The following is a 25,580-nucleotide window of genomic DNA, read 5'->3' on the forward strand; positions in this document are numbered from 1 at the left end:
TGAACCATTTTCATCTCTCTCATAATCCAGGCATTGAGGGAAGTGATCCAGCATTTTATGTCAACGACATAATGTGGTAAGCAATTCATTTACACTGCGGTGACAGAAGTCGAGGGTTAGCGATATGAACATATACACATGGCGGTAGTATGGCGTACACAACATATAAAAGAGCAGTGCTTTGGCGAAATTGTCATTTGTACTCAGGTGACTCGTGTAAAAAGATATCCGACAATGGCCTAAAACCTGAATAACGGACTTTGAAGGCGGATTAGAAATTACAACTAGACGCATGGGACATTCAATTTCCAAAATCGTTAGGGAATTCAATATTCTGATATCCACGGTGTCAAGAAAGTGCTGAGAATACCAAATTCCAGGCATTACCTGTCACCACGGACAATGCAGTGGCCAACGGCCTTCAGCTAACGACCGAGAGCAGCGGCCTTTCCATTGCGTTGACAGTGTTAACAGACAATCAACACTGCGTGAAATAACCGCAGAAATCAATGTCGCACGTAAAACGAGCGTATCCATTAGGACAGTGAGGCGAAATTAGATGTTAACTGGCTATGGCAGTACACGACCGAAGCGAATGCTTTGATAAGAGCGGATGGTAGGGTTCGAGTGTGGTGCATACCCCACCAAGCCATGGACCCAAGTGGTCAACAAGGCACTGTGCAAGCTTGTGGTGACTCCATAACGGTTCGGGCTGTGTTTACATGAAATGGATTTAGTCCTCTGGTCCAACTGAACCGATCGTTGACTGGGAATAGTTACGTTCGATTACTTGGCGACCATTTGCAGCAGTTCATGGACTTCATGTTCCCAAACAATGATGGAAATTTTACGGATATCAATGCGCCATGTCACCGGGTCACAATTGTTCGCGATTGGTCTGAAGAACATTCTGGACAATTTGAGCTAATGATTTGCTCACCCAACGCTCCCGACGTGAATCCCATTGAAAATTTGTGGGACATAATCGAGAGATTAGTTCGTGCACAAAATCCCACTCAGGCCACAATTTCGTAACTATGGCCAGCTGTAGATGCAGCGCACTTTTCTGCAGGGCACTTCCAACGAACTTGTTGAGTCTATGGAACGAAAAGCTGATGCACTACGCCTGGTGAAAGGATGTCAGACACGGTATTACGCGGTATCCCACGACTTTGTCAGCTCGGTGAATAATCTTCCACGTACAGTATTTGTTTTACAAAATGTTCGGACTTACGGAGACTGTGTTCTAAAGGGTAGCGTCTGCGTCCAATAATGAGAGCGTCTTGGGACCCTTGTTCGAACACAACCATTGCTCAAATTCTGAATCAAAATCATCAGCAAAAGTGGCAGAAGTTTTCCGGTATAAAGAGTCATTCTTGTTCTGACAAAGGACTTGTCAAAGAGACCGTTTCAGGTTACGCTCTTGCCCTTGGGGTGTGAAACTGCTCCTAAATGGGTTAATAAGCAACGGCTCTGCACTGGAGGCACAGCAAGTGTATCCACAGACATGTAGCAAGAAACTGGAAACAGTATCATGATCATCTCTTCATTGGCAAAAGATTTCGGATTAGTCCCCATTCAGAGTTCCAGGAAGTCATTGCCTTGACAGAGGTAATCATGAGAAAAATATTGGATAACTAACGAAACTGTAACATTCTACAGGATGGAATGTGGAATGCCAGAATATTGGACGTGGTAGTAAAGCTAGAAAACCTGTGAAGAAAAAGGCTCAATCTGGATATATTTGGGGTTAGTGAAATCATATAGAAAACAGATTAAGATTTCTTATCAGATAGGGTAATAACAACAGAAGCAGAAATTTTGTATAACGGGTATATAATTCGCAATCAGTGGGAAGGTGAAAAGTGTGATAGGTTTATTCTTATCAAAACCGACAGCAAATCAACGCTAACAACAAAAGTATTACAGGTATACACTCCGACATCACAAGTACAAGATGAAGAGACTGTTTCCTATCACATTTTGTTTACAATGTACGTTGCGCTAAGTAACTTTGAGACATCTTGTCTCTAGTGCTGGCCGAGCCTCGCTGCGGAACTGCTCGCGACGTCTAGTTTCCTTGTTCGTTCAGATGGTCCAAATGACTCTAAGCACTATGGGACTCAACATTTGAGGTCATCAGTCCCCTATAACTTAGAGCTACTAAACCCAACTAACGTAAGGACATCACACACATCCATGCCCGAGGCAGGATTCGAACCTGAGGCCGTAGCGGTCGCGCGGTTCCAGACTGAAGCGCCTAGAACCGCTCGGCCTCACCGCCCGGCGTTTCCTTGTTGTTTACGTGTGACACTTATTCCTGGCCGGCGTAGCTGCATCTACGTTTTTCTTATTGTTTTTAGTATTGACAGATGTAATCTTATGATTATGAGTCTTTATTCTGTATTAGTTTTATTCTGTGGCATTGCCAACGTTTGGCAGTCAAAAATAATTTAATTTTTGTAAGTATCACGATTTTCCTTATTATGAAATCATTAGATTGACGAAGTATTTCAGTGTTTAATATATGTCCGTATGGGTTAATTTATAGCCCTGAAGAGGATACCATTATTGGCACCGAAACCTACGTAAATTAAACAAAAAATTGCCTTGCAACTGAAGGCTGAATTTCTTATTGTCTGAAAGATAGATGAATCTGTTGCGCAAATTTTATGTTTAAAATGCCGGGTGACCAAAACGTCAGTATACATTTGAAAACTGAATAAATCACGGAATAATGTAGATAGAGAGATAGAAATTGACACATATGCTTGGAATGACATAGGGTTTTATTAGAACCAAAAAAGTAAAAAGTTCAAAAAATGTCTGACAGATGGGGCTTCATTTGATCAGAATAGCAATTATTAGCTTAATAAAGTAAGACAAAGCAAAGATGATGTTCTTTACAGGAAATGCTCAATATGTCCACCGTCATTCCTCAACAATAGCTGTAGTCGAGGAATAACGTTGTGAACAGCACTGTAAAGCATATCCGGAGTTATGGTGAGGCATTGGCGTCGGATGTTGTCTTTCAGCATCCCTAGAGATGTTGGTCGATCACGATACACTTGCGACTTCAGGTAACCCCAAAGCCAATAATCGCACGGACTGAGGTCTCGGGACCTGGGAGACAAAGCATGACGAAAGTGGCGGCTCAGCACACGATCATCATCAAACGACGCACGCAAGAGATCTTTCACGCATCTAGCAATATGGGGTGGAGCGCCATCCTGCATAAACATCGTACGTTCCAGCAGGTGTTTATCAGCCAGGCTGGGGATGATGCGATTCTGTAACATATCGGTGTACCTCTCACTCGTCACGGTAGCAATTACAAAACCAGAATCACGCATTTCCTCGAAGAAAAAAGGCCCGATAGCGGTAGATGTGGTAAATCCAACCCATACCGTGACTTTCTCGTCGTGCAATGGAGTTTCCACGACAGTTCTAGGATTTTCGGTAGCCCAAATTCTGCAGTTGCGGGCGTTGACAGACCCTCGGAGCGTGAAATGAGCTTCGCCGGTCCACAACACGTTACTCAACCAATCGTCATCTTCGGCCATCTTTTGAAACGCCGACTCTGCAAATGCCCTCCGCTTCACTAAATCACCAGGTAACAAACAGTTCATGATGCTGATGGATTTTGTACGGAAAGCATCGGAGGGTACGCCTAAGTGCCAACCAAACAGTAGTGTATGGAACGCCGGTCGACGTGCGACTGCACGAGCGCTGACTTCCCCGTGCGTAGACGAACCCGCTACAGTCCCCATTTCTTCCTGAACTGTCTCAGCAGCATTACGCCTTGTGCTCGGTCGGCCACTATGGGGTCTATCGTCTAAACAACTCGTGGCTTCGAACTTCGAAATCTTTCTCGCCACAGCTGCATTTGTCAACGGACCTTTGCCAGTTCGAATCCCCTTCCTATGGCAATAGGACCGTAACGCTCAACTAGCACATTTCCCATTCTGATAATACAGTTTCACTAAAAGCGCCTTTTCAGGCGCATCTGATTCTCTCTCTCATTATAGCTCCTCTTACACACGATTGTCATGCGCAGTCACTGACGTTTTGTTGTCCAGCGCCATTTGTCGGACATTCTGTGAACTTGTTTTTTTTTGTTCTAATAAAACCCCATGTCATTCCTAGAATGTGTGTCAATTTTTACATCTCTCTCTCAATTATTCCGTGGTTCATTAAGTTTTCAAATTTATACTGACTTTTTGATCACCCAGTACATCAAGTCTGTTCTAATATTCTAGTGTCTACATGATTTTAGGTAGCTTGAACCTCTCATTTAAATTACTATACTGTACTACAATTACCATACTACAATTACCACACCATACTATACAGGGTGATTCAAAAAGAATACCACAACTTTAAAAATGTTTATTTAATGAAAGAAACATAATATAACCTTATGTTATACATCATTACAAAGAGTATTTAAAAAGGTTTTTTTCACTCAAAAACAAGTTCAGAGATGTTCAATATGGCCCCCTCCAGACACACGAGCAATATCAACCCGATACTCCAACTCGTTCCACACTCTCTGTAGCATATCAGGCGTAACAGTTTGGATAGCTGCTGTTATTTCTCGTTTCAAATCATCAATGGTGGCTGGGAGAGGTGGCCGAAACACCATATCCTTAACATACCCCCATAAGAAAAAATCGCAGGGGGTAAGATCAGGGCTTCTTGGAGGCCAGTGATGAAGTGCTCTGTCACAGGCTGCCTGGCGGCCGATCCATCGCCTCGGGTACTTGACGTTCAGGTAGTTACGGACAGATAAGTGCCAATGTGGTGGCGCTCCATCCTGCTGAAATATGAATTGTTGTGCTTCTTGGTCGAGCTGAGGGAACAGCCAATTCTCTATCTCCAGATACTGTAGTCCACTTACAGTAGCACCTTCGAAGAAAAAGGGACCAAAAACTTTATTGGCTGAAATGGCACAGAAAACGTTCACCTTAGGCGAGTCACGTTCATACTGAGTTGTTTCCCGCGGATTCTCAGTGCCCCATATACATACATTGTGACGGTTGACTTTCCCGTTAGTGTGGAAAGTTGCTTCATCACTAAACACAATCTTTGAAACGAAAGATTCATATGTTTCCATTTGAGCAAGGATAAAATCACAGAAATCGATTCTTTTAATCTTATCAGCTGCAGACAGTGCTTGAACCAATTTCAGACGATAAGGTTTCATAACTAACCTTTTTCGTAGGACTCTCCATACAGTTGATTGTGGAATTTGCAGCTCTCTGCTAGCTCTGCGAGTCGATTTTCCTGGGCTGCGAACAAATGCTTGCTGGATGCGTGCTACATTTTCATCACTCGTTCTCGGCCGTCCAGAACTTTTCCCTTTGCACAAACACCCATTCTCTATAAACTGTTTATACCAACGTTTAATGCACCACCTATCAGGAGGTTTAACACCATACTTCGTTCGAAATGCACGCTGAACAACTGTCGTCGATTCACTTCTGCCGTACTCAATAACACAAAAAGCTTTCTGTTGAGCGGTCGCCATCTTAGCATCAACTGACGCTGACGTCTAGTCAACAGCGCCTCAAGCGAACAAATGTACAACTAAATGAAACTTTATAGCTCCCTTAATTCGCCGACAGATAGTGCTTAGCTCTGCCTTTTGTCGTTGCAGAGTTTTAAATTCCTAAAGTTGTGGTATTCTTTTTGAATCACCCTGTACTATAACTGGCGAAGATCATTCAGTACGGCTTAGTTTTAGGGTACCAGTGTTCATGATTAAGTGGAACACATGTCGTGCATACAACAGAAAATTTTCAGCTTTCTCCCTCACTACGATATGGTGGACTATGCAGACGCCAGGAGTCTGGATGTACAGTTCGGCTAGTCCATAGTATCCCACCCAGGTAGTACAGAGAGGTGTGGTTGTATGACTCACCGGGTATGAGTCCGGGCTGCGGCCGGTGTTGAGGGCGTAGATCTTGCGGAAGACGCTGAGCGCCTCGCCGTTGCGGCCCTTGGACATGAGGAACTTGGGCGTCTCGGGGAAGAAGGACATAAGGCTGCCGGCTAGCAGAGCGGGCAGCGAGCACGCCATGATGAACACGTTCCACGGCTTGAGCACCAGGCCGCTGCCCACCTCCAATTCCCACGTCTGCGTCAGCAGAGCCAGCGCGAACGCTGAGAAGATACACCGGCACTTCAAACATTTAGACATTTAGATAATTACCACGATGTCATCAAAGACGGGGAACACGCTCGGATTGAGGAAGAATGGATAATGAAATTAGTCCTTGCCTTTTACATGGATTCCTCTTGCCATTAGCCTCAAGCGATATAGGGAAACTTCGGTAGGGAAAGGGAAGGTTGAAGTATAGCAAACAGACATTCATTAATGATGCTGTACGATTCTGTCGGAATGTTTTAAGGGTCGGTGGCGTTGCTGGAAATGGATAAGAAAGACTAAGTGATGAGCGTGGTTACAAAATCGTAACACCCCAAAGTACATGTACAAGCATAGAATGATTGGTAGAAGCTGACGTTTACTGCTATTCTAGATTTAGAAAGATATCTTTCGGCAATGATAGCTCCAAACACGGTCTGATATGTTGAAGCCAGCGAAAGTTGATCAGCAACTTAAGAAACCGAACTCCGTTTCGACTCTCACAACTGCATTCTGGCTTTTGTCGGCTGTTAGAGAGTGAAACTTCCTGACATTAAAACTGTGTGCCGGACCGAGACTCGAACTCGGGATCTTTGCCTTTCGCCGGAAAGTGCTCTATCAACTGAGCTACCCAAGCACGACTCACGGCCCGTCCTCACAGCTTCAATTCTGCCAGTACCTCGTCTCCTACCTCCCAAACTTCACGGAACCTCTTCTGCGAACCTTGCAGAACTAGCACTACTGGAAGACAGGAGTTGAAATCTGTCATGATGTTTCATATCAGCGCACACTCCACTGCAGAGTGAAAATCTCAGTCTGGATACATCCTCTAGGCTGTGGCTAAGCCATGTCTTTGCATTATCCTTTCTTCCAGGAGTGCTAGTTCTGCAAGGTTTCGCAGAAGAGCTTCTGTGAAGTTTGGAAGATAGGAGACGAGGTACTGGCAGAATTGAAGCTGTGAGGACGGGTCTTGAATGACGCTTGGGTAGCTCAGTTGATAGAGCACTTGCCCGCGAAAGGCAAAGGCCCCGAGTTCGAGTCTCGATCCGGCATACAGTTTTAATCTGTCAGGAAGTTTCATATCAGCGCACACTCCGCTGCAGAGTGAAAACCTCATTCCAGTTAGAGAGTGATTCAAAAGGAAGTGATACCGTATTTTAGTTATTAATTGCACACTGAGCCAGAAATGAAGAAAACAAAGAAGAAATTTCGGAAAGGAATTAAAGTACCAACCTACACGGTTTTCAAAAATTTTGAAAAAGCATTTGACAGGGTGGATAGGGAAAGCCTGTGAAAAATTATGAAAAAACGTGGATCCTCAAGTCAGTTGATTAAATGCATCAAGGTTTTGTTAAATGGAACATATATTACGCTTGACATCCGCAATTACATAAGTAAAAGAATTTAATAAAGCTAGGCGTGATGGAAGGGTATACTTCATCGGATACTGTATTTAATATTTATGTAGATGGCATCTGAAAATTGAAAGAAAGAGAGCCAGAAGATATTCGTGCAAAAAAAAAAAAAATGATTACCGAGTGTTTCACAATGTTTTGACGATTTCAAACTTGGATGACAGGCAAAATAATCGCGAAACAAAGTTGGAAATTTTACACAAGGTACAACATTTATTCAAGTTCATTCATGAAATACTACACCGAACAAATGAAAATCATTCGCAGCTACACGCTCGAAGCGTTTCATCCAGTTTTTGAATATATCTTTCGTAATAGCCGGAAGAATTCCGGACATTTCATTGTGGAGTCGACCTTTTAACTGTTGCAAGCTTCTCACCCGGCCAAAGTAAAGCCTCGCCTTCAAATAAACCCAAAGCCAAAAGACTAGCACAGTTAAATAAGGCGAGTAAGATCTTTTATCGGGGGTCCGGATGGGTTTCAGAGGGGCGGTTGACTTTCGATTCGATGTACTGGCAATTGCGCCTAAGTTTATACCTCATTTCAGTATTGTTCCACGAGCAGGTACTAGATATCGCTTCTGTATCTCGAGATGCTTACGAAAGGCACGTTGCACAATATGGAATGAAACTTGACATTACACACTAGTAATAGACGGCTTATTTCTAGAGCGCATTATTGAGATTTGAAATCGCCAAAAGGTTGAGAATACCCTGCACATTAACAGACTAATATATCTTGATGGCACAGTATTAATTGCAAATTCTGAAGACGAACTACAAAAATCCATCCAGCTTTTAAATTTAATTGTGAGTGTAATTTTAGAATAACAGGAAATAAAGGAATACAATGGTGTTCCATGGGGAACTTATAGTAGGGAACAAAATTCTAACTGAAGATACATTATGTTTTGTAAAACTTTCACTGCTTCAGTCATCTAGGGAACTGTATCACTTTTAAGGGAGGTGAGGATGTTGGTATTAAATTACGGTGATATCAGAACATATGTGACGCTACAAGCAGAACATTAAAAGAACGTAAAGACAGACAAACATTAAATTCTGTACGGTGGTGGCTCTGCCTATTCTACTATGCAGCAGCGAATTCTGCGTTGTAAACGAAAGAAAAAGAGTCTAGCCTTGTTCTCCTGTTGAAATGAAATTTTTCCGAGCATTCAGAGGTTGCACTAAGCTGGACAGAATTCCTAATGAAAATGCACTATGTGATCAAAAGTATCCGGACACCCCCAAAAACATACGTTTTTCATATTAGGTGCATTGTGCTGCCACCTACTGCCGGGTACCCCATCTCAGTAGTCATTAGACATCGTGAGAGCAGAATGGAGCGCTCCGCGGAACTCACGGACTTCGAACTGGGTGATGTGATTGGGTGTCACTTGTGTCATACGTCTGTACGCGAGGTTACCACACTCCTAAACATCCCTAGGTCCACTGTTTCCGATGTCATAGTGAAGTGCAAACGTGAAGCACACGTTCAGCTCAAAAGAGTACAGGCAGACCTTGTTTTCTGAGTGACAGAGGCCGCTGACAGTTGAAGATGGTCGTAATGTGTAATAGACACACATCTATCCCGATCACCATACAGGAATTTCAAACTACATTAGGATCCACTGAAAGTATTATGACAGTTAGGCGGGAGGTGAGAAAACTTGGATTTCATGGTCAAGCGGCTGCTCGTAAGCCACACATCACGCCGGTAAATGCAAACGATGTCTCGCTTGGTGTAAGGAGCGTAAACATTGTACGAGTGAACGGTAGAAAAAAGTTGTATGGAGTGACGAATCACGGTATACCATGCAGCGATCCGATGGCAGGATGTGGATATGGCGAATGCCAAGTGAACGTCATATGCCAGCGTGGGTAGTGCCAACAGTACAATTCGGAGACGGTGGTGTTATGGTGTGGTCGTTTTTTTTCATGGAGGCGACTTGCACCCCTTGTTGTTTTCCGTGGAACTATCACAGCACAGGCCTACATTGGTGTTTTAAGCACCTTCTTGCTTCCCACAGTTGAAGAGCAATTCGGAGGTGGAGGTTGCATCTTTTAACATAATGCATAACATAACAATGCACGGCCTGTGACGGAGTGGTTACACGACATAACATCCCTGTAATAGACTCGCCTAAACAGAGTCCTGACCTGAATCCTATACAACACCTTTGTTATGTTTTGGGACGCCGACTTCGTGCCAGGCCTCAATGATCGACATCGATACCTCTGCTCAGTGCAGCACTCCGTGAAGAATGGGCTGCCATTCCCCAAGAAACCTTCCAACACCTGATAGAACGTATGCCTGCGAGAGTGGAAGCTGTCATCAAGGCTAAGGGTGGGCCAACATGATACTGAATTCCAGCATTACCGACGGAGGGCTCCATGAACTTGTAAGTTATTTTCAGCCAGGTGTCCGGATACGTTTGATCACATAGTATATTAGGCAGGAGCTGAATATTTTTGCAGAAAACACAAAACCGAAGGACAGAAACAAAACTGGAAGGATAATGTGGAAAAATGGAGAAAACAAAGATTCCAAACATTACCTTACCATAAAAATCTATACGAAAGATGCACCTTGGACAGCCAGTTACAGAATGGAACTCCAGCCAAAAAAATCGGCAGTTCTAATCTGCGAAAGGCGGGAGAAAAAGAATTAAAGTACAGCGAGAAGAAAGAAAAGTTTAATGTTTAGAGATGTCACTGTAATTTATTCAGAGACGAGAAAAGACTTGGTAGAGGTGAGTGGAATAGATGCTCTTAAAAAGGAGCTATAATATGAAAATAAAACAAAGTAAAAGTAGCATAGTGGAGTGGAGTGGGGCGGTGTAAAAGTCATAAAGACAGACTGTGGCTTGACTATAGTAATTAGGTTCAGTTGTGTGTAGACTACGCTAGTTATACGGAGATGAAGGGGCTTGAGGGGGATAGACTAGTGGTGGGTGCCGTGTCAAAGCAGTCTTCGGCACCAAAACTGCAGCAAAATCATTTCTAATATCATAAGAAGCGCTGTGGTCTCGTGGTTATCGTGAGCAGCTGCGGAATGAGAGGTCCTTGGTTCAAGTCTTCCCTCGAGTGAAAAATAAATTTTTAAGAGTTTGGGAGTAATTAAAGATGAAAATCTAAATTGGACAGATCACGTAACTGCAGTGTGCAAAAAAGCATCAGCATCCCTTCATGTCCTACAAAAATATAAAAAACTCTTCCCTTTAGATCTGAAAAAGAAATTAGTGCAAACGCTTATACTCCCAATCATTGACTACAGCGATATTATCCTACAAGGCCTCTCTCAGGAAAATTCCCGACGTCTAGAACTGGTCACGAATGCCTGCGTCCGATATATCTGTGACGTTCGACTTTTTGATCACATTTCACCAGCATATGCAAAATTGTCCTGGCTGCGTGCAGACAAACGCAGAGATTTCCATACACTCTGTCTAGATGAGACTGCCTTATAAATGTACACTGTACCTCATATCTCTCCTCGTCCCTAACGCTCATGTCGGAACAACATGACAGAAACACACGTTCCCATTATAATAAAATCCTCTCCGTTCCACTGCATCGCTCAGTCACCTTCTCCAAGTCCTTTACAGTAGCAGGAACCCGACTCTGGAATAACCTCCCTCTTTATGTTAGAGAACTTAAAAACATGACCGGCTTCAAAAAACAGTTAATGACGTATCTACTTAACCAACAGTAATGACTTCCTCTGTACATGAGTGTACTTCACCTCATTACTTCCCTCTTTCCCCCTCCTTAAATCTCCCTTACCTAAAACTCGCTATACTAGTAAACATCTACTTTACACACCAAGATATTAATGTACATCTGCACAAACCTTCATTACTATTGCCAATCTTTCTAATGTTTGTCATTATTATTTGATTTTTTTTACTGTTACTATTATTGCTTTCACCATAATCTGTATGTATAGCACCTGATGTAAAAATACTGGCAGCATTTACTTTATTAGGTCTTAGTCATGTTTATCATTATTATTTGATTTTTTTGTTTTACTGTTATTATTATTATTGCTTTTATCATAATCTGTATGTATAGCACCTGTTGTAAAAATACTTCCGCATTTACTTTATTAGGTCTTAGTCACTACTCTTTATTCATATTGTCACTAGAGTAAGCTAATTTTCTCATTTAAACTATGTTCATGATGTAACTCTGATGTGTGAAATGCTGCATGTGTGGAACACTGGTCCGATGTAAGAGAGGGCCTGATGACCCTAATCTGATCAGGTTAAATAAATAAATAAATAAATAAAAATATAATATAATAAAAATACTTAATCTGTGGGACTTTGATACCTTTCATAAACAGGGTGAGGAATTTAAAACTGTTTTTGGAAATATCTGTAAAGCTACAAAATGGATTAAAAATTGGTTGTAATGAAAGTTGTCCGTCTCGAAGGCTCGAAGGGACACATCCAGTAACACTAAAGTCAGTTCCGCTGCCTCACCCACAGGATTGTGATAGATGGCGATGTAATCGACAAATATAAAAATGGGTTACAAACCGTTGATAATTAATAATAATTCAAGAAATACACATCAGATTAGATCTCAGGAAGTTAAAAAGGCAGTTATTCTAAAATGTTTAATGAGAAACCGGTTTTTTATAGCAAAATGTACATTAGTAATCAGCATCTCGCACGAGGTGTAGGAATTTCGCAAAGAAGTGCTCTGCACATACTGCATGAACACAAATTCAATCCACATCACTTATCATTCCATTGAGAACTACATGGGGATGACTTTAGAAATCTCTTTGACTATAACAGTTGCATACAACAACAACTAGCGTCCTATGATGAATATAGTGCACAGATATTTTTGTCTGATGAACCAACTTTTACGAATTGCGGTCAACTACATCGGCGTAATACTCATTATTGGTCAGTGGAGAATCCCTATAGATTAAGGCGTCGATCATCTGCGAAAGAAATTATATCAATAATGTAGACAAGTAATGCATTTTGTTCTGAGAATGAAGGGCATTTTTTTTTTTTGCTATAAATCCGATTTCTCATTAAATATTCTAGAATAACTGTTACATTACCATGGTTCTACGGGTTTTAACTCATTTTGATTTTTATGGATTACAACGCCATGTATCACCAAACGAAATAAATGTTAAATACGAAATTTACGCGTTTTTTCCCCCGAAGAATACGAATCGAAATAAAATTTGGGGGTTCCTATTTAAGATTTCACAGTTGACCCCCTTCCGCCCCTGAGAGTGGGGCAGGGGAGTCGAGTTAATTGTCACTGGATGTCCCCTTCGAGGATAACAACTTTTATCACAATTTTTTTTAATACGAGATGTAGTTTACCCAGTATGCTTATAAAAAAACTAGGTTTTGGTTAGTTGAGAGATATCTGTTACTGGCTAAAGATTCAGTAAACCAAGGAGCGTCCACTCACAGGGGATGAGGTAGTTGGCGGTGGCGACTCCGATGCCGGTGAACATGATGCAGCGTGAGCGGTACTTGGTGCTGTGGAACTCCGCCAAGAACGACATCAGCATGGCGTACGGGCCGCACACCCTGCAGCCAAAACATAGAATACCGATCAAAGGGTCCTTAAAAATTACCGTAAATGCACGTGAATCACAAAATTAAATAGGTATCCTCAGAAGAAGCGGCGTTCATGAATCCCAAGAAGCATTACAGCCTTAAGTCATTCTCAATTGTGTCAGCAGTAGAAATGAAAATTTAAGAAAATGTTTACAATGAATCCGATATGGAGCTGTTCAGTGAAGTCTCTCAAACGCTGAGATAAAATCAAATACGGGAGAGGTTCAATAAGTTTTATTATTGTCGTATGCATAAATTACAGTAAGACACATTTAGCAAAACAAAGAAATATATATAAAAATGAACAAGTGAAATTATATATAGTACACAAGTTTTAAAACGGCTCAGAATACACTCGGATGTTGGTGGAGTCGATCCAGCGGAGTGCCTCGTGGGATGCTTGATGGAGGTTCTCAATGCCACCAGGGAAGCGTCTGGACAGTCATTCACGATGTGGCTCATTGTTTGGGTGTCACCACAGTCACACACACTGTCACTTGAAAAGCCCCACTTGTGCATGTTGTATTTGCACCTACTCTCTTCGGTCCGATATGTGTTTAACTGCACCCACACCTCCCTTGGTTGGTGGAAGCCTGGGACTGGAACTGTTGGATTGTCTACAAGTTCGTGGTTTCGGGTTCTTGTAGCTTGCCACTCACGTTTCCACTCTGCGTCCTGGTCGAATCCTGTGGATAGCATTTGGACTCCCGTTTCATATGCTGGTCTTCTAGATTTGAGGCGTTTCCTAGGCAGTGATAGCAAATCGTCATGGAGAGGGATCGAGTTGTTTTCAGAAACTTGCTGACAGAGGTTTAAAGAGCAGCCTTTCGACGGAGGTGTGGTGGACAGATGTTTGAAAGCACTGGTAGCCAGCAAGTAGGTGTAGACCGGACTGTACCAGTAATTACTCTCATAACTGAGTTCAGTTGGACGTCTACTTTCACTACGTGGGCGCTTCGGAGCCAAACTGGTGCACAGTATTTTGCTGCAGAGTGTACCAGTGCAAGGGATGCTCCTCGGAGGACTGATGTGGTTGCTCCCCAGGTACTGGTTCAAAAATGGCTCTGAGCAATATGGAACTTAACTGCTGAGGTCATCAGTCCCCTAGAACTTAGAACTACCTAAACCTAACTAACCTAAGGCCATCACAAACATCCATGTTCGAGGTAGGATTCGAACCTGCGACCATAGTGGTAGCGCGGTTCCAGACTGTAGCTTCTAGAACCGATCGGCCACTCCGACCGGCCCCCATGTACTGCCTGCCAACTTTCTCACAAGGTTCACTCGTGTTTGTATCTTCCTGGTCAAGTTAGAAAGATGTCAAAGTTCTGTCCAGAATGAGTCCCAGGTATTTTGGGCTTTCGTTGTATCTGACTGTGCCAAGAGGGCCGGACTGTGGACTATCTTTGCTGATGAAAAGTTCAATAAGTGCCCACGTGCGAAAACAGAATTCGTTGCTAACACAGGTTGGTATTGGCGCAGTGTGCTTCGGTTTGCTACACGATTCTAAAACAAAAATTGACCAAGTGCTAGTAGCACTCGCCGTCTGAGGGTTCCATCAAACTTAAATACGTATATAGGGAGTTCATCCATCCCGGTAATTGAAAATCTCGACAATTTTTACCTGTTATCGATATCGATATTGGCAAGATATTGATCCCAGGAATAGCAGGACTATGAGAATGTTTTTTTTTTTTTTTCAGTTTTAAGCTTAAATGGTTCAAATGGCTCTGAGCACTACAGAACTTAACATCGGAGGTCATCAGTCCCCTAGAACTTAGAACTACTTAAACCGAACTAACCTATGCTCATCACACACATCCATGACCGAGGCAGGATTCGAACCTGCGCCCGTAGCGGTCGCGTGGTTCCATTTAAGTTTAATTTTTTGCGTAATTTCGTATTTGCTACTGTAATTCCAGCGGAAAAGGTGTCGTGACCGACGTATAAACTGACAGTCGAATAACAAATGACAGGAACATTTTCTGTGTGATATAATCACACAAAACAGCTGCGGAACAGCTCGGCAACCACCAATAACAATGTCGTGTGACGAGGGCCTCCCGTCGGGTAGACCGCTCGCTTGGTGCAAGTCTTTCGATTTGACGCCACTTCAGGGACTAGCGTGTCGACGGGGATGAAATGATGATGATTAGGACAACACAACACCCAGTCCCTGAGCAGAGAAAATCCCCGACCCAGCCGGGAATCGAACCGGGCCCTTAGAATTGACAGTCCATCGCGCTGACCTCTCAGCTACCGGGGGTGGACTCGGTAACCACTAATTGTATACGATCACCCGTTGCCGGGAATCGAACCCGGGCCCTTAGGATTGACAGCCCGTCGCGCTGGCCACTCAGCTACCGGGGGCGGACTCGGTAACCACTAATTGTATACGATCACCCGTTGTCGGCGAAATTCCGGTAACGGTCGTGGAGTCACAACACCTACTTCGTTCATCGACACCGCCTACCATCATGGTATAAATGGTATGAAGATCGTCACCGATGACCGTTGCAAATAAATAAATTGTTTTATTGCGGTCAAGACTATTTTGAATCCATTTTTAAACTATATTAGCCAGACCGCTGTCTTTCTAGACGAGAAATGTTTTAAAATTTTACTGATCTGGCATTTAGATTGAATCACGATGCTCCATATCAGCGTAAACTTCACTAGAGAGTAAGAAATCGTCCTGAAAATTGACATTCTCGTTCTCTAAAGCTCGAAGTACGTGCATACCGTATGAAGGTTTATGTCTTAATGTCGAAATGGGTGAGGGATCCCACTGCACAGCTAGGTACTGCCAGGGACTTCTCGATCCCTAATAAATAAGATGTTCTCAACAGGTACATGATCCATGATCTTATTGGCTCGGCTCTGAGCTCTATGGGAGTTAACATGTGTGGTCATCAGTCCCCTAGAAATTAGAACTACTTAAACCTAACTAACCTAAGGACATCACACACATCCATGCTGGAGGCAGGATTCGAACCTGCGACCGTAGCAGTAGCGCGGCTCCGGACTGAGCGCCTAGAACCGCGAGACCACCACAGCCGGCTATGATCTTATTGACCGTTACAGTTTACTTACAGTCAGTTAACATGATTCTGCAATATCCCCAACTTCAATTTTTCTTTATAAATTTTACAAGCACGCCATTATTTTCCAAGTACCTAACTCGAGTTGGGAATGGGGACACAAAAAACCTCAAACTTTTTTAACCACTACTAAAAATAAGCGTTGTCAGGCTCTTTAAATTACGCCCCTGGTCTCGTGATGAGCTAAGTTCAACAGACTTTCTTTTAATTTTCGAGCCGTTTTTTCATGTGTAAGTACAAGAAGCAATCGCAAGAAGCCAGACAGGGTGGAGAAGGGGCTGGCGGTGGTGAGACAACACTTAATAAAGCAATTCATGCCGTTTTGCGTCTACAACCCAAAAGCGTATATTACTATAAGATGCAGAAAACCACTGCACTTATAAAAGCTTTGTACTGTTAAACGGATAAGTTTCGATGCAAAGACTGCTCAAAGACACTTCCTTTCACCATACTGATTCAAATTTTGTTCTGCGTATAATTGTCTCATACAGTGTCTCTTTTTGACGTGGCCAAGTAGTACGCACCCCCCCCCCCCCCGCCCCCGCCTTCCCCCTCCAGTTTATCAGCTACTTGTGCCAGTTTGTAAGTTATCAAGTAAAACAACTCTCTGCCATCATCATAAGAAAAACTAACTAACTTCCTATCCTTGGTGATCCAGTACTAAGGTGGAAATCCAAGAAATTTGTACGGTTCCCGAAAGTCATTGTTTGAGACATGCCTTTTCCTGATAGCCAAACCCGATTCATTTATGTTTTCTGCTAGCTCTTCATATAGTGGTACCACGTTCTTGCCATGTCCACACCACAGAGCATTAAAGAGGTTGCCATATTTTCGTCATACTTTTGTGCCACAGCTATTTTTACAAGTACGTTGTAATCTTCAGGAATTAGCAGAGCTCGCACCCAGACGTGCTATGCCTTAACTAGAAACGGAACACTTCTAGCACGACTCACGACTCGCTTTCAGTGCCCCTCTCTTATTATCGAAACTCGTTTGGAGCTTTCCTGATTTCTTCGCTGGACTGGAACTGCTGGCGGAATACGTCAGGAATAATCGTTCAGCTACAGGATAAGCCAGAAGCCTTTAGTATCTATCTGAACAGATCAGGCGCTGAAGTGTAAGGGTTGCAGTCCAGGTTCGAAACATAAGAATTTGAAGAATGATGTGAGATGCTTAAACCCAGAAAGTAAAGTACGTATCTGTTGAAGCGAGAATAAACTGCATTCTCATTAGTGACTATTACATAGTTGTTATTGTCAAAGGCGATTGGTTCTGTGAGAGCGTTTCTCCTACCTAACAATCAAATGCCAAGCAAGCTTTTGCATCGTGTTAACGACTGAACGATCGCTTATGGAGTATAGTTTTGCGCTGTTGTAGATGAGTGTCAGAAAAAAAAGAGAGGGATGAAACAATGCCTTTACGTAGGCCACTAGTCTCGAATGTCTACAAAGGATACGTCGACCTGTCATCATACAAGAAATACGATAGTTCATCAAGTAGACCCATGCCATGAGACAGTATACACTGAGGTGAGAAAAGCCGTAGGATAGCGATATGCAGATGGCGATGGTATCGCATACAAAAGGTACAAAACGGCAGCGAATTGGCGCAGCTGTCATTTGTTCTCAGGTGACTCATGTGAAAAGGTTTCCGACGTGATTATGGCCACAAAACGGAAGTCTACTCTTTGAACGTGGAGCGGGACTTGGAACTAAATGCATAGGACATTCTATTTCCGAAACTGTTAGGAACTTCAGTATTGCACAACCCAAATTATCAAGAGTGTGTCGAGAATACCACGTTTCAAGCAATTCCTCTCTCGACAGAGAACGCAGGAACCAAAGGCTTTCACTTAACGATTTTTAGCGGTGGCGTTTGCGTAGAAATAACCGCAGAAATCAGCGTGAGACGTACGACAAACGCATGCGTTAAGGTAGTGCGGCGAAATTTTCCGTTAATGGACTATGGCAGCAGATGACCGACGCGAGTGACTTCATTAACAACACGACATCGCCTGCAGTGCCTCTCCTTGGCTCATGACCATATCGGTTGGACCCTAGACGACTGGAAAACTTGTCAGACGAGTGCTGATTCCAATCGGTAAGAGCTGATAGTAAGTTTCGAATGTGCTCAGACCCCGCGAACCTAGGGAACCAAGTTGACAACAAGGCACTCTGCAAGCTGGATCCATAATGGTGTGGGCTGTGTTTACATGGAATTAACTGGATGCTGTGGTCCACCTGAACTTATCTTGACTGTAAATGTTTACGTTTGGCTACTTGGAGACCATTTACGACCATTCATGAACTTCATGTTTCCTAACAACGATGTACTTTTTATGTATGAAAATTTGGCGTGTCACCGAGCCACAATTGTTCGCGATTGATTTGAAAACCATCCACGACAATTAGAGGGAATGATTTGGCCACCCACATCGACCGACATAGTTGAGAGGTGAATCCGTGCACAAAATACTACACCAGAAAATTTCCGCAGTTACGTACGACTAAAGAGGCAGTTAGGCTCAGTATCTCTGCAGGTGACTTCCAACGACTTGTTGAGTCCATGCCAAGTCAGGTTGCTGCACTACGCCGAGCAAAAGGAGGTCCGGCACGATATTACGAGGTATCCCATGTTTTTTTCCACTTCGGTGTAGTTTCGAGGTTTAACTTGTAACACTGCGGAAGAGTTTGGTAAACAGTAACCGTACACGAGCACCCCTTGTCGGCGAAATTCTCTTCGCCGGTGAAACTCCGGTGACTGAAACTTCTACCAATAACACTTTCTAAATTTCCTGGCTCCGGATCGATTGCGGAGTAGTGACATCTGCTTCGAAGGCTAATAACATTGGTTTACGAGCTTATGAATATAGCTTTCTGACAGTTTTTCAGAATTATAAATATTAAATGTATAAACTAACAGGGGACTTTCATTGCAGTAGAATTATAAAAAGTATTAGTAGAGAACTGCACCTCCCAGAAACCAAGAATGACGCTATAGCATCGGTATTTGGATGTATATCTATAGAGCCTCGACATTCTTTGCAAAACGGCACAGTTTTGACCAACCAACTTTGACAACAGAGGACGAAGCTTGACGACAGTAGACTGACGAAGGCGAAAGTCAATGTTTAAGGATGTATTAGCTTCACTACTGGACTATTAAAGCAGGAGTTGATTAACAAATGACGATGACTGGGACACAAGTAAATCCTTTCTCGTTTGGACTACGGTCCATACGAGACAGGAGCAGCCATAATGACGTAAATGTGTCAGTTGTGATTATCTAATTCCTCGCCATCACTTTCTGATTTACAGCGAAGTGCTTCAATAAAATTCACCAGTTTGGTGGGCATATAACGGCACTTGAAGGACTCAAGAGTAAATTTTCAGAAGTCTGATTTCATAAAGGGAAATATGCTCTTGGCTTAGGTACTTGTATGCATACATAGTACCGCTGTCTTTTTGTATAAATGAATAAACATCCGCCGTTATAATGATAATAAAGTTATTAAATGTTATGTGTGTGTTCGAATACTGTGTGGCTTTTATTTTGTTTGAGGTATTAGGAAAACTGGCCAATTGTACGCAGATAGATATGAGTCCAGTGGGATCGCAGGTGTCGCATTGTCCCTAAGAGGACTGTCAGCGCCGGACCGCCAGGATACATGGGCATGGCCTCTTGGGAAATTATGCACTTCAGCTCTGTGGAGGTCCAAAGAAGACAATTTTCTAGGAGTTGACTGGATGTGAGTGGTTTAGTTCAGCGGCATTTTAGTGACAGAACTTTCACAGCTTTGTTACTTAGGAACTATATTTATTTTTGGTGTAAATAAATTTAAAATATTTAAACAGGATCTAAATAGAATAGAAAGAAGGAATGCTATCGAGGCAAGAAAATGAAAAGGCTCACGCTTAGGATAAGGGTATTGACAAATACAGTCTCATAAAAGAAAATGTAGAGAGGGAAAGGGAGCGTAGCAGGGAGGGGGAGGGACAGAAATGGGAAAGGAGAGAGAAAAAGATAAAGATAGAACATTTTGGCTAAAGAGCGCTTATCAAGCAACGATGGAAGAAAATTTCAGCACACGAGGAAGTGTTCAGCTGTATTAACTATTTGCTGTGAAGAGACTGATAGGACCTACAGGCATGAAAAGAGCCGGCCGTTGTGGCCGAGCGAGCTGCTTCTGTAGCCGTCCTTAATTGTGCAAGTCTTGCTGGTGCAGGATGTTGTGCACGACTATTTCCCATAGGCGCTTCAGTCTGGAACCGCGCGGCCGCTACAGTCGCAGGTTCGAATCCTTCCTCGGGCACGGATGTGTGTGATGTCCTTATGTTAGTTTGTTGTTGTTGTGGTCTTCAGTCCTGAGACTGGTTTGATGCAGCTCTCCATGCTACTCTATCCTGTGCAAGCTTCTTCATCTCCCAGTACCTACTACAACCTACATCCTTCTTAATCTGCTTAGTGTATTGATCTCTTGGTCTCCCTCTACGATTTTTACCCTCCACGCTGCCCTCCAATGCTAAATTTGTGATCCCTTGATGCCTCAAAACATGTCCTACCAACCGATCGCTTCTTCTAGTCAAGTTGTGCCACAAACTTCTCTTCTCCCCAATCCTATTCAATACCTCCTCATTAGTTACGTGATCTACCCACCTTATCTTCAGCATTCTTCTGTAGCACCACATTTCGAAAGCTTCTATTCTCTTCTTGTCCAAACTGGTTATCGTCCATGTTTCACTTCCATTCATGGCTACACTCCATGTATGGAAGTGAAACATGGACCATAGGTTAGTTACGTTTAAGTAGTTCTAAGTTCTAAGGGACTGATGACCTCAGATGGTAAGTCCCATAGTGCTCAGAGCCATTTGAGCATGAAAAGAAAAACTGTAGATTCAGTTAAGTGTATATCCATCCACGCTTATCAGAGGTTCCTTTTGATACGAATTTAAAATACTATCATGGGACAGTAAAGTGACTTTGAAATGTTAAAGGCTGGCACCATAACAACCAGAAAACACAAGAAACATAGTTTCTAACCTTAACGCTGAAAGGTGTTTGTTTCATTTCCTTGCATTATCACTCATATCGTACCATCACACATAAATTTTCCAAAGTAGGCTTACTTTTCTGCCAGTCGATGGCTGATTTTTTAATTTCAAAATCATTGGTTTTAGTTACTGTCGCCGATCTTCGGATCATACGTCGCAGTTACAAAGTAGCTTGTTGTAATGGAACTATCAGTTCATTATCATACACACTGAGACGGCAAAACTCACGGGTTACCTCCTAATATCGCGCCGGACCTCATTTTGGCCGGCGCAGTGGCATGGGCTCTACATGTCGTTAGAAGCCCCTTGCAGAAGTATTGATCCATGCTGCCTCTGTAGCCGTCCTTAATTGTGCAAGTATTGCCGGTGCAGGATGTTGTGCACGACTATTTCCCATAAATGTTCGATGGTATTCATGTCGAGCAATCTGGGTCGCCAAATCATCATCTCGAATTGTCCAGCATATTCTTCAAACCAGTTGCAAACAACTGTTGGTCCGGTGACATGACATTGTTGATTGGGAACATGAAGTCGATGAATGGATACAGATGGTCTCCAAGTTGCCGAACGTAGCCGTTTCTAGTCAATGATTGGTTCAATTGGACCGGAGGACCCAGACCAACGGCTGGCCGTGGCCGCAGCTACTGCGACCAGGACTGCGGTTGGCCTGTACGGCTGGCGGTCGGTTGGTCACAACTCAGTCGCACGACGGAGAAACGGAGACGGCGACGGCTGTGTACCTCTGGAACCGTCAGGCGAAACGAAAGAAGAAAAGATGCTGGGTACACCCTATGTTGCAATACCGCTCTACAAACGGAATGTTTGTTACTTTTTTTGTGAACTTCGTGAACACGAAGATAAATTCTTCAATTTCACCAGAACGTCTATAAAACCTTTTGACGAAAATTATAGAAAATTGAGACATCATAAGAGGTACAGACACAGCAATGCGACAGTGCATAGGAAATGAAGAGAATTGCTGATCACATTAGGGTAAGTTTCATTTAAAATTTTTTTAGCAATAATGAAATTGATAATGTTACATTATGTAATAAGCAAAATTAACTTCATGGTTCACCTAAACATGTAAGTAGTGGTGATGTAAGACGATTATCAATACTGCCGTCAACATTTTAAAGAACAGTTCTTATATAGGACAACAGCGATCTGTAATTATTATAAATAAATCAGAAGCAATCTTGATGGCTTTACTTTTTCAGTGGGGACTGTTTTCGATCTTTTTATCAGATCGTCTTCGTACCATGAATGTCTGCCGGAGGCGGTGGCGCATAGCAGTCCTCTTGTTTGTGGCTGGTGGTGTGATCAAGACTGCTTCTAATTTATTTATAATACTGCCATCATCGGTGGTTTCTAGTGGAAACTGTGGTGAATTATTATTTTGTGAAGAAGAAGAAGAATAAGAACTAGACTGCGTGGGATAGGTTTCCTGATAATATCCTGTTCCATCACAAGATAACGATATAGATACAGGCTGATGATTGTGGACGGTGAAAAATGTGCGATGGATAATGTTCGTAGGAAGATGTGTTTGGACAGTTAGGATGCGGCTGAGCTTCTTCAATAATACTTAAGATTCGTCGTTTTGCAGACAACGTCAGATGCTGAGGTATTTTTTGAAGTCACTGACCACAGACAAGAAAAAAAGCCTGTCCTCATCTGTCAACATTTGTGTGTCCAGTTGCTGCTTGGCTTCTGCAGATTTTTGCAGGACATCGATTAGTTGCCTTCCAATTTCGTCTTCTGCTCTCCGTTTCTTATCGAGCACCCTAGCCTGTTATGGTCCACTTGGAACTTCATTTTCTGCTGTGGCCTGATTCCCAGAATTTTCAAGTGACACACTGCTATGCGTATGCGACAGTGGATTGGCAATATTCAGAAATGATAGGAGATTAAAATACAGATATGCCGTATTTCTCGCAGCTGCAGAACCACTTTTACCGGTTAATCTCCGTTTATCTCGGTTGTATGAATCTTTAATGTTACTCCATTTCTTCTGTAACGAAATACCTGTAAAAATGAAATATTATCTTAGCTACCAATAGTGTCTATTCTTTGTAAAGGGAAGCTACGAGAAGTCACATGTTAGATGAGTTTCCGCATAGCATATGTGGTAGGAACTGACGGGACGTACGTTAATTTTTTAAAAAAAATTGATTAGAACAATTCTGTTTATTCGATGATCTTAGAAAAATAATTCAAGACATTTTTTCAGAAAAAGATTGCCTTAAAACTGATCTATCTCGCAAAATCGGGAAATAATTTAGTAACTTCTCCCTTTCAGATATCCGGAAACTGGAAATTCTTTCGTTGATTTGCATCATTCTTTCCGACTTGGACTAACAACAATCAGAGAAATTGTAAGAGAAGTATGTTGATCAATCTGGATTATCTTAAAAGATGAATGTTTGTCAGAACCGACCAAAAACGACCGGCCGCAAACAGCAAAAGATTTTGAAACTAAGGCCAGTTTCCCAAACTGTCTCGGCGCCGTTGATGAAAAGCATGTGCGACTGGTGGAACCAGCTAACAGTGCATGAATGTTCTTCAACTATAATAAATATTTCTCTATTGTATTAATGGCTGTTTGTGTTGCAAACCATCAATTTGTCGCTGTAATAGTCGGATCGTATGGTAAATGTGTTGACTCAACGGTATTTCAGTAATCAGTGTTCTATAAGCGAATACTGTCAAATAACTTGGCCATTCCGGAAGACAAACACATTTCGAACATAAAAAAACGCCAGTGCTTTATGTATTTGCCGCCCGATGTAGCCGAGCGGTTCTAGGCGCTTCAGTCCGGAACCGAGTGACTGCTGCAGTCGCACTTCGAATCCTGCCTCGGGCATGGATGTGTGTGATGTCCTTCGGTTAATTAGGTTTAAGTGGTTCTAAGTTCTAGGGGTCTGATGACCTCAGATGTTAAGTCCCATAGTGCTCAGAGCCATTTGAACCATTCGAACCTTATGTATTTGTTGCTGACGACGCATTTTCGCTGTCACACAGAATTGTGTGTCCATACGTAGGTCTGGGACTTGATACAAAAAAAAGTATTTAAAAAATTGTTCAAATGGCTCTGAGCACTATGGTACTTAACTTCTGAGGTCATCAGTCCCCCAGAAATTAGAACTTCTTAAACCTATCTAACCTAAGGACATCACACACATTTATGCCCGAGGCAGGATTCGAACCTGCGACCGTAGCGGTCGTGCGGTTCCAGACTGTAGCACCTAGAACCGCTCGGCCACCTCGGCCGGCTAAAAGTATTCAACTATCGTCATTCTCGAGCAAGACGTTTCGTAGAGTGCACGTTCGGGACAAATAAGTGGAGGATCATTCACAGATCCCTGAATGCGGACACCGATTTCGCCATAGACATTGTTAAGGAATGTCGTGTTTTACACAACTATGTACGAAAGAGTGCTAGTGTTCAATATTTAGATCACTGTATGGATATCCTTCAGTTCATGTGGATATCCCACAACGAATACGTAGAAGTCCATCAAGTTCGCACTACCGAAACGTTTTTGCGGATTAATTTGCACATGAAGGCGCTCTGCCATGGCAGTTGGATTACATTCACAAGTCTGAATTATATGTACATGTTGTGTTAGAAAAGAAAAATGAAAGAAATAGAACTTATACAGCGTGTTTTGCTCCTACGGTGCTGCACATTATCTGCCCCCAAACATCATAGTCATTTCCTCCCACATTCTTTTTTTCACATTTTTGTCAGCATATTGTTCAGGTGACAAGTGCCACAAAGCAGGCCTCTCCCTTATGTTTTTAATAAATTTCTCCGTATCAAAGTCCATGATGACAGAAAGATCCTTCTGCAGACACGCAGCAGCAAACAAATAATAAAATGTAAAATACTTCCACAGCTGGAACCGCAGTGCAACATGCGCGCTGCCCCATTGAGCTCCGCGCTGGCCGGAGGCTGGTCGCATGACAAAGTGCTGGCCGCAGGCGGCTCAGTGCGCGTTGCGCAGCACCTTTCCATGCAAACCCGGCCGAATCCGGCCGGCCGCAAGTCTGGCCGTGGCGCTATTGCGGTAGTCTCCTGCCACAGGCTATTGTCGCCAAATTTCGCCGCATTGTCCAAAGGGATACGTTCGTCGTATGTTCCACATTAATCTAAGTGGTTATTTTAGCGATCCTTGTCTGTTAGCACTGACATCTCTACGTACACGGTCGTTAACTGAAAGTCGTCGGCCCCTGCGTTTTCTGTGGTAAGAGGAATGC

At 42.9% G+C, this 25,580-nt stretch overlaps 1 protein-coding gene across 1 annotated transcript in view; it reads right to left on the reverse strand.

Annotated features, from left to right (window-relative positions):
- Nucleotides 1-25,580, reverse strand: part of LOC126259746 (synaptic vesicle glycoprotein 2C-like) — a 158,864-nt gene that overhangs the window by 61,879 nt on the left and 71,405 nt on the right. The window contains exons 5-6 of the mRNA XM_049956736.1: nucleotides 13,014-13,135; nucleotides 5,924-6,165 (exon numbers count right to left, since the gene is read on the reverse strand). Of these exons, the coding sequence (XP_049812693.1) occupies nucleotides 5,924-6,165; nucleotides 13,014-13,135 (364 nt within the window). The remainder of the gene's footprint in view (nucleotides 1-5,923; nucleotides 6,166-13,013; nucleotides 13,136-25,580) is intronic.

Source organism: Schistocerca nitens, chromosome 5 (genome assembly GCF_023898315.1).
Source record: "Schistocerca nitens isolate TAMUIC-IGC-003100 chromosome 5, iqSchNite1.1, whole genome shotgun sequence".
Classification (NCBI taxonomy): Eukaryota; Metazoa; Arthropoda; class Insecta; order Orthoptera; family Acrididae; genus Schistocerca; species Schistocerca nitens.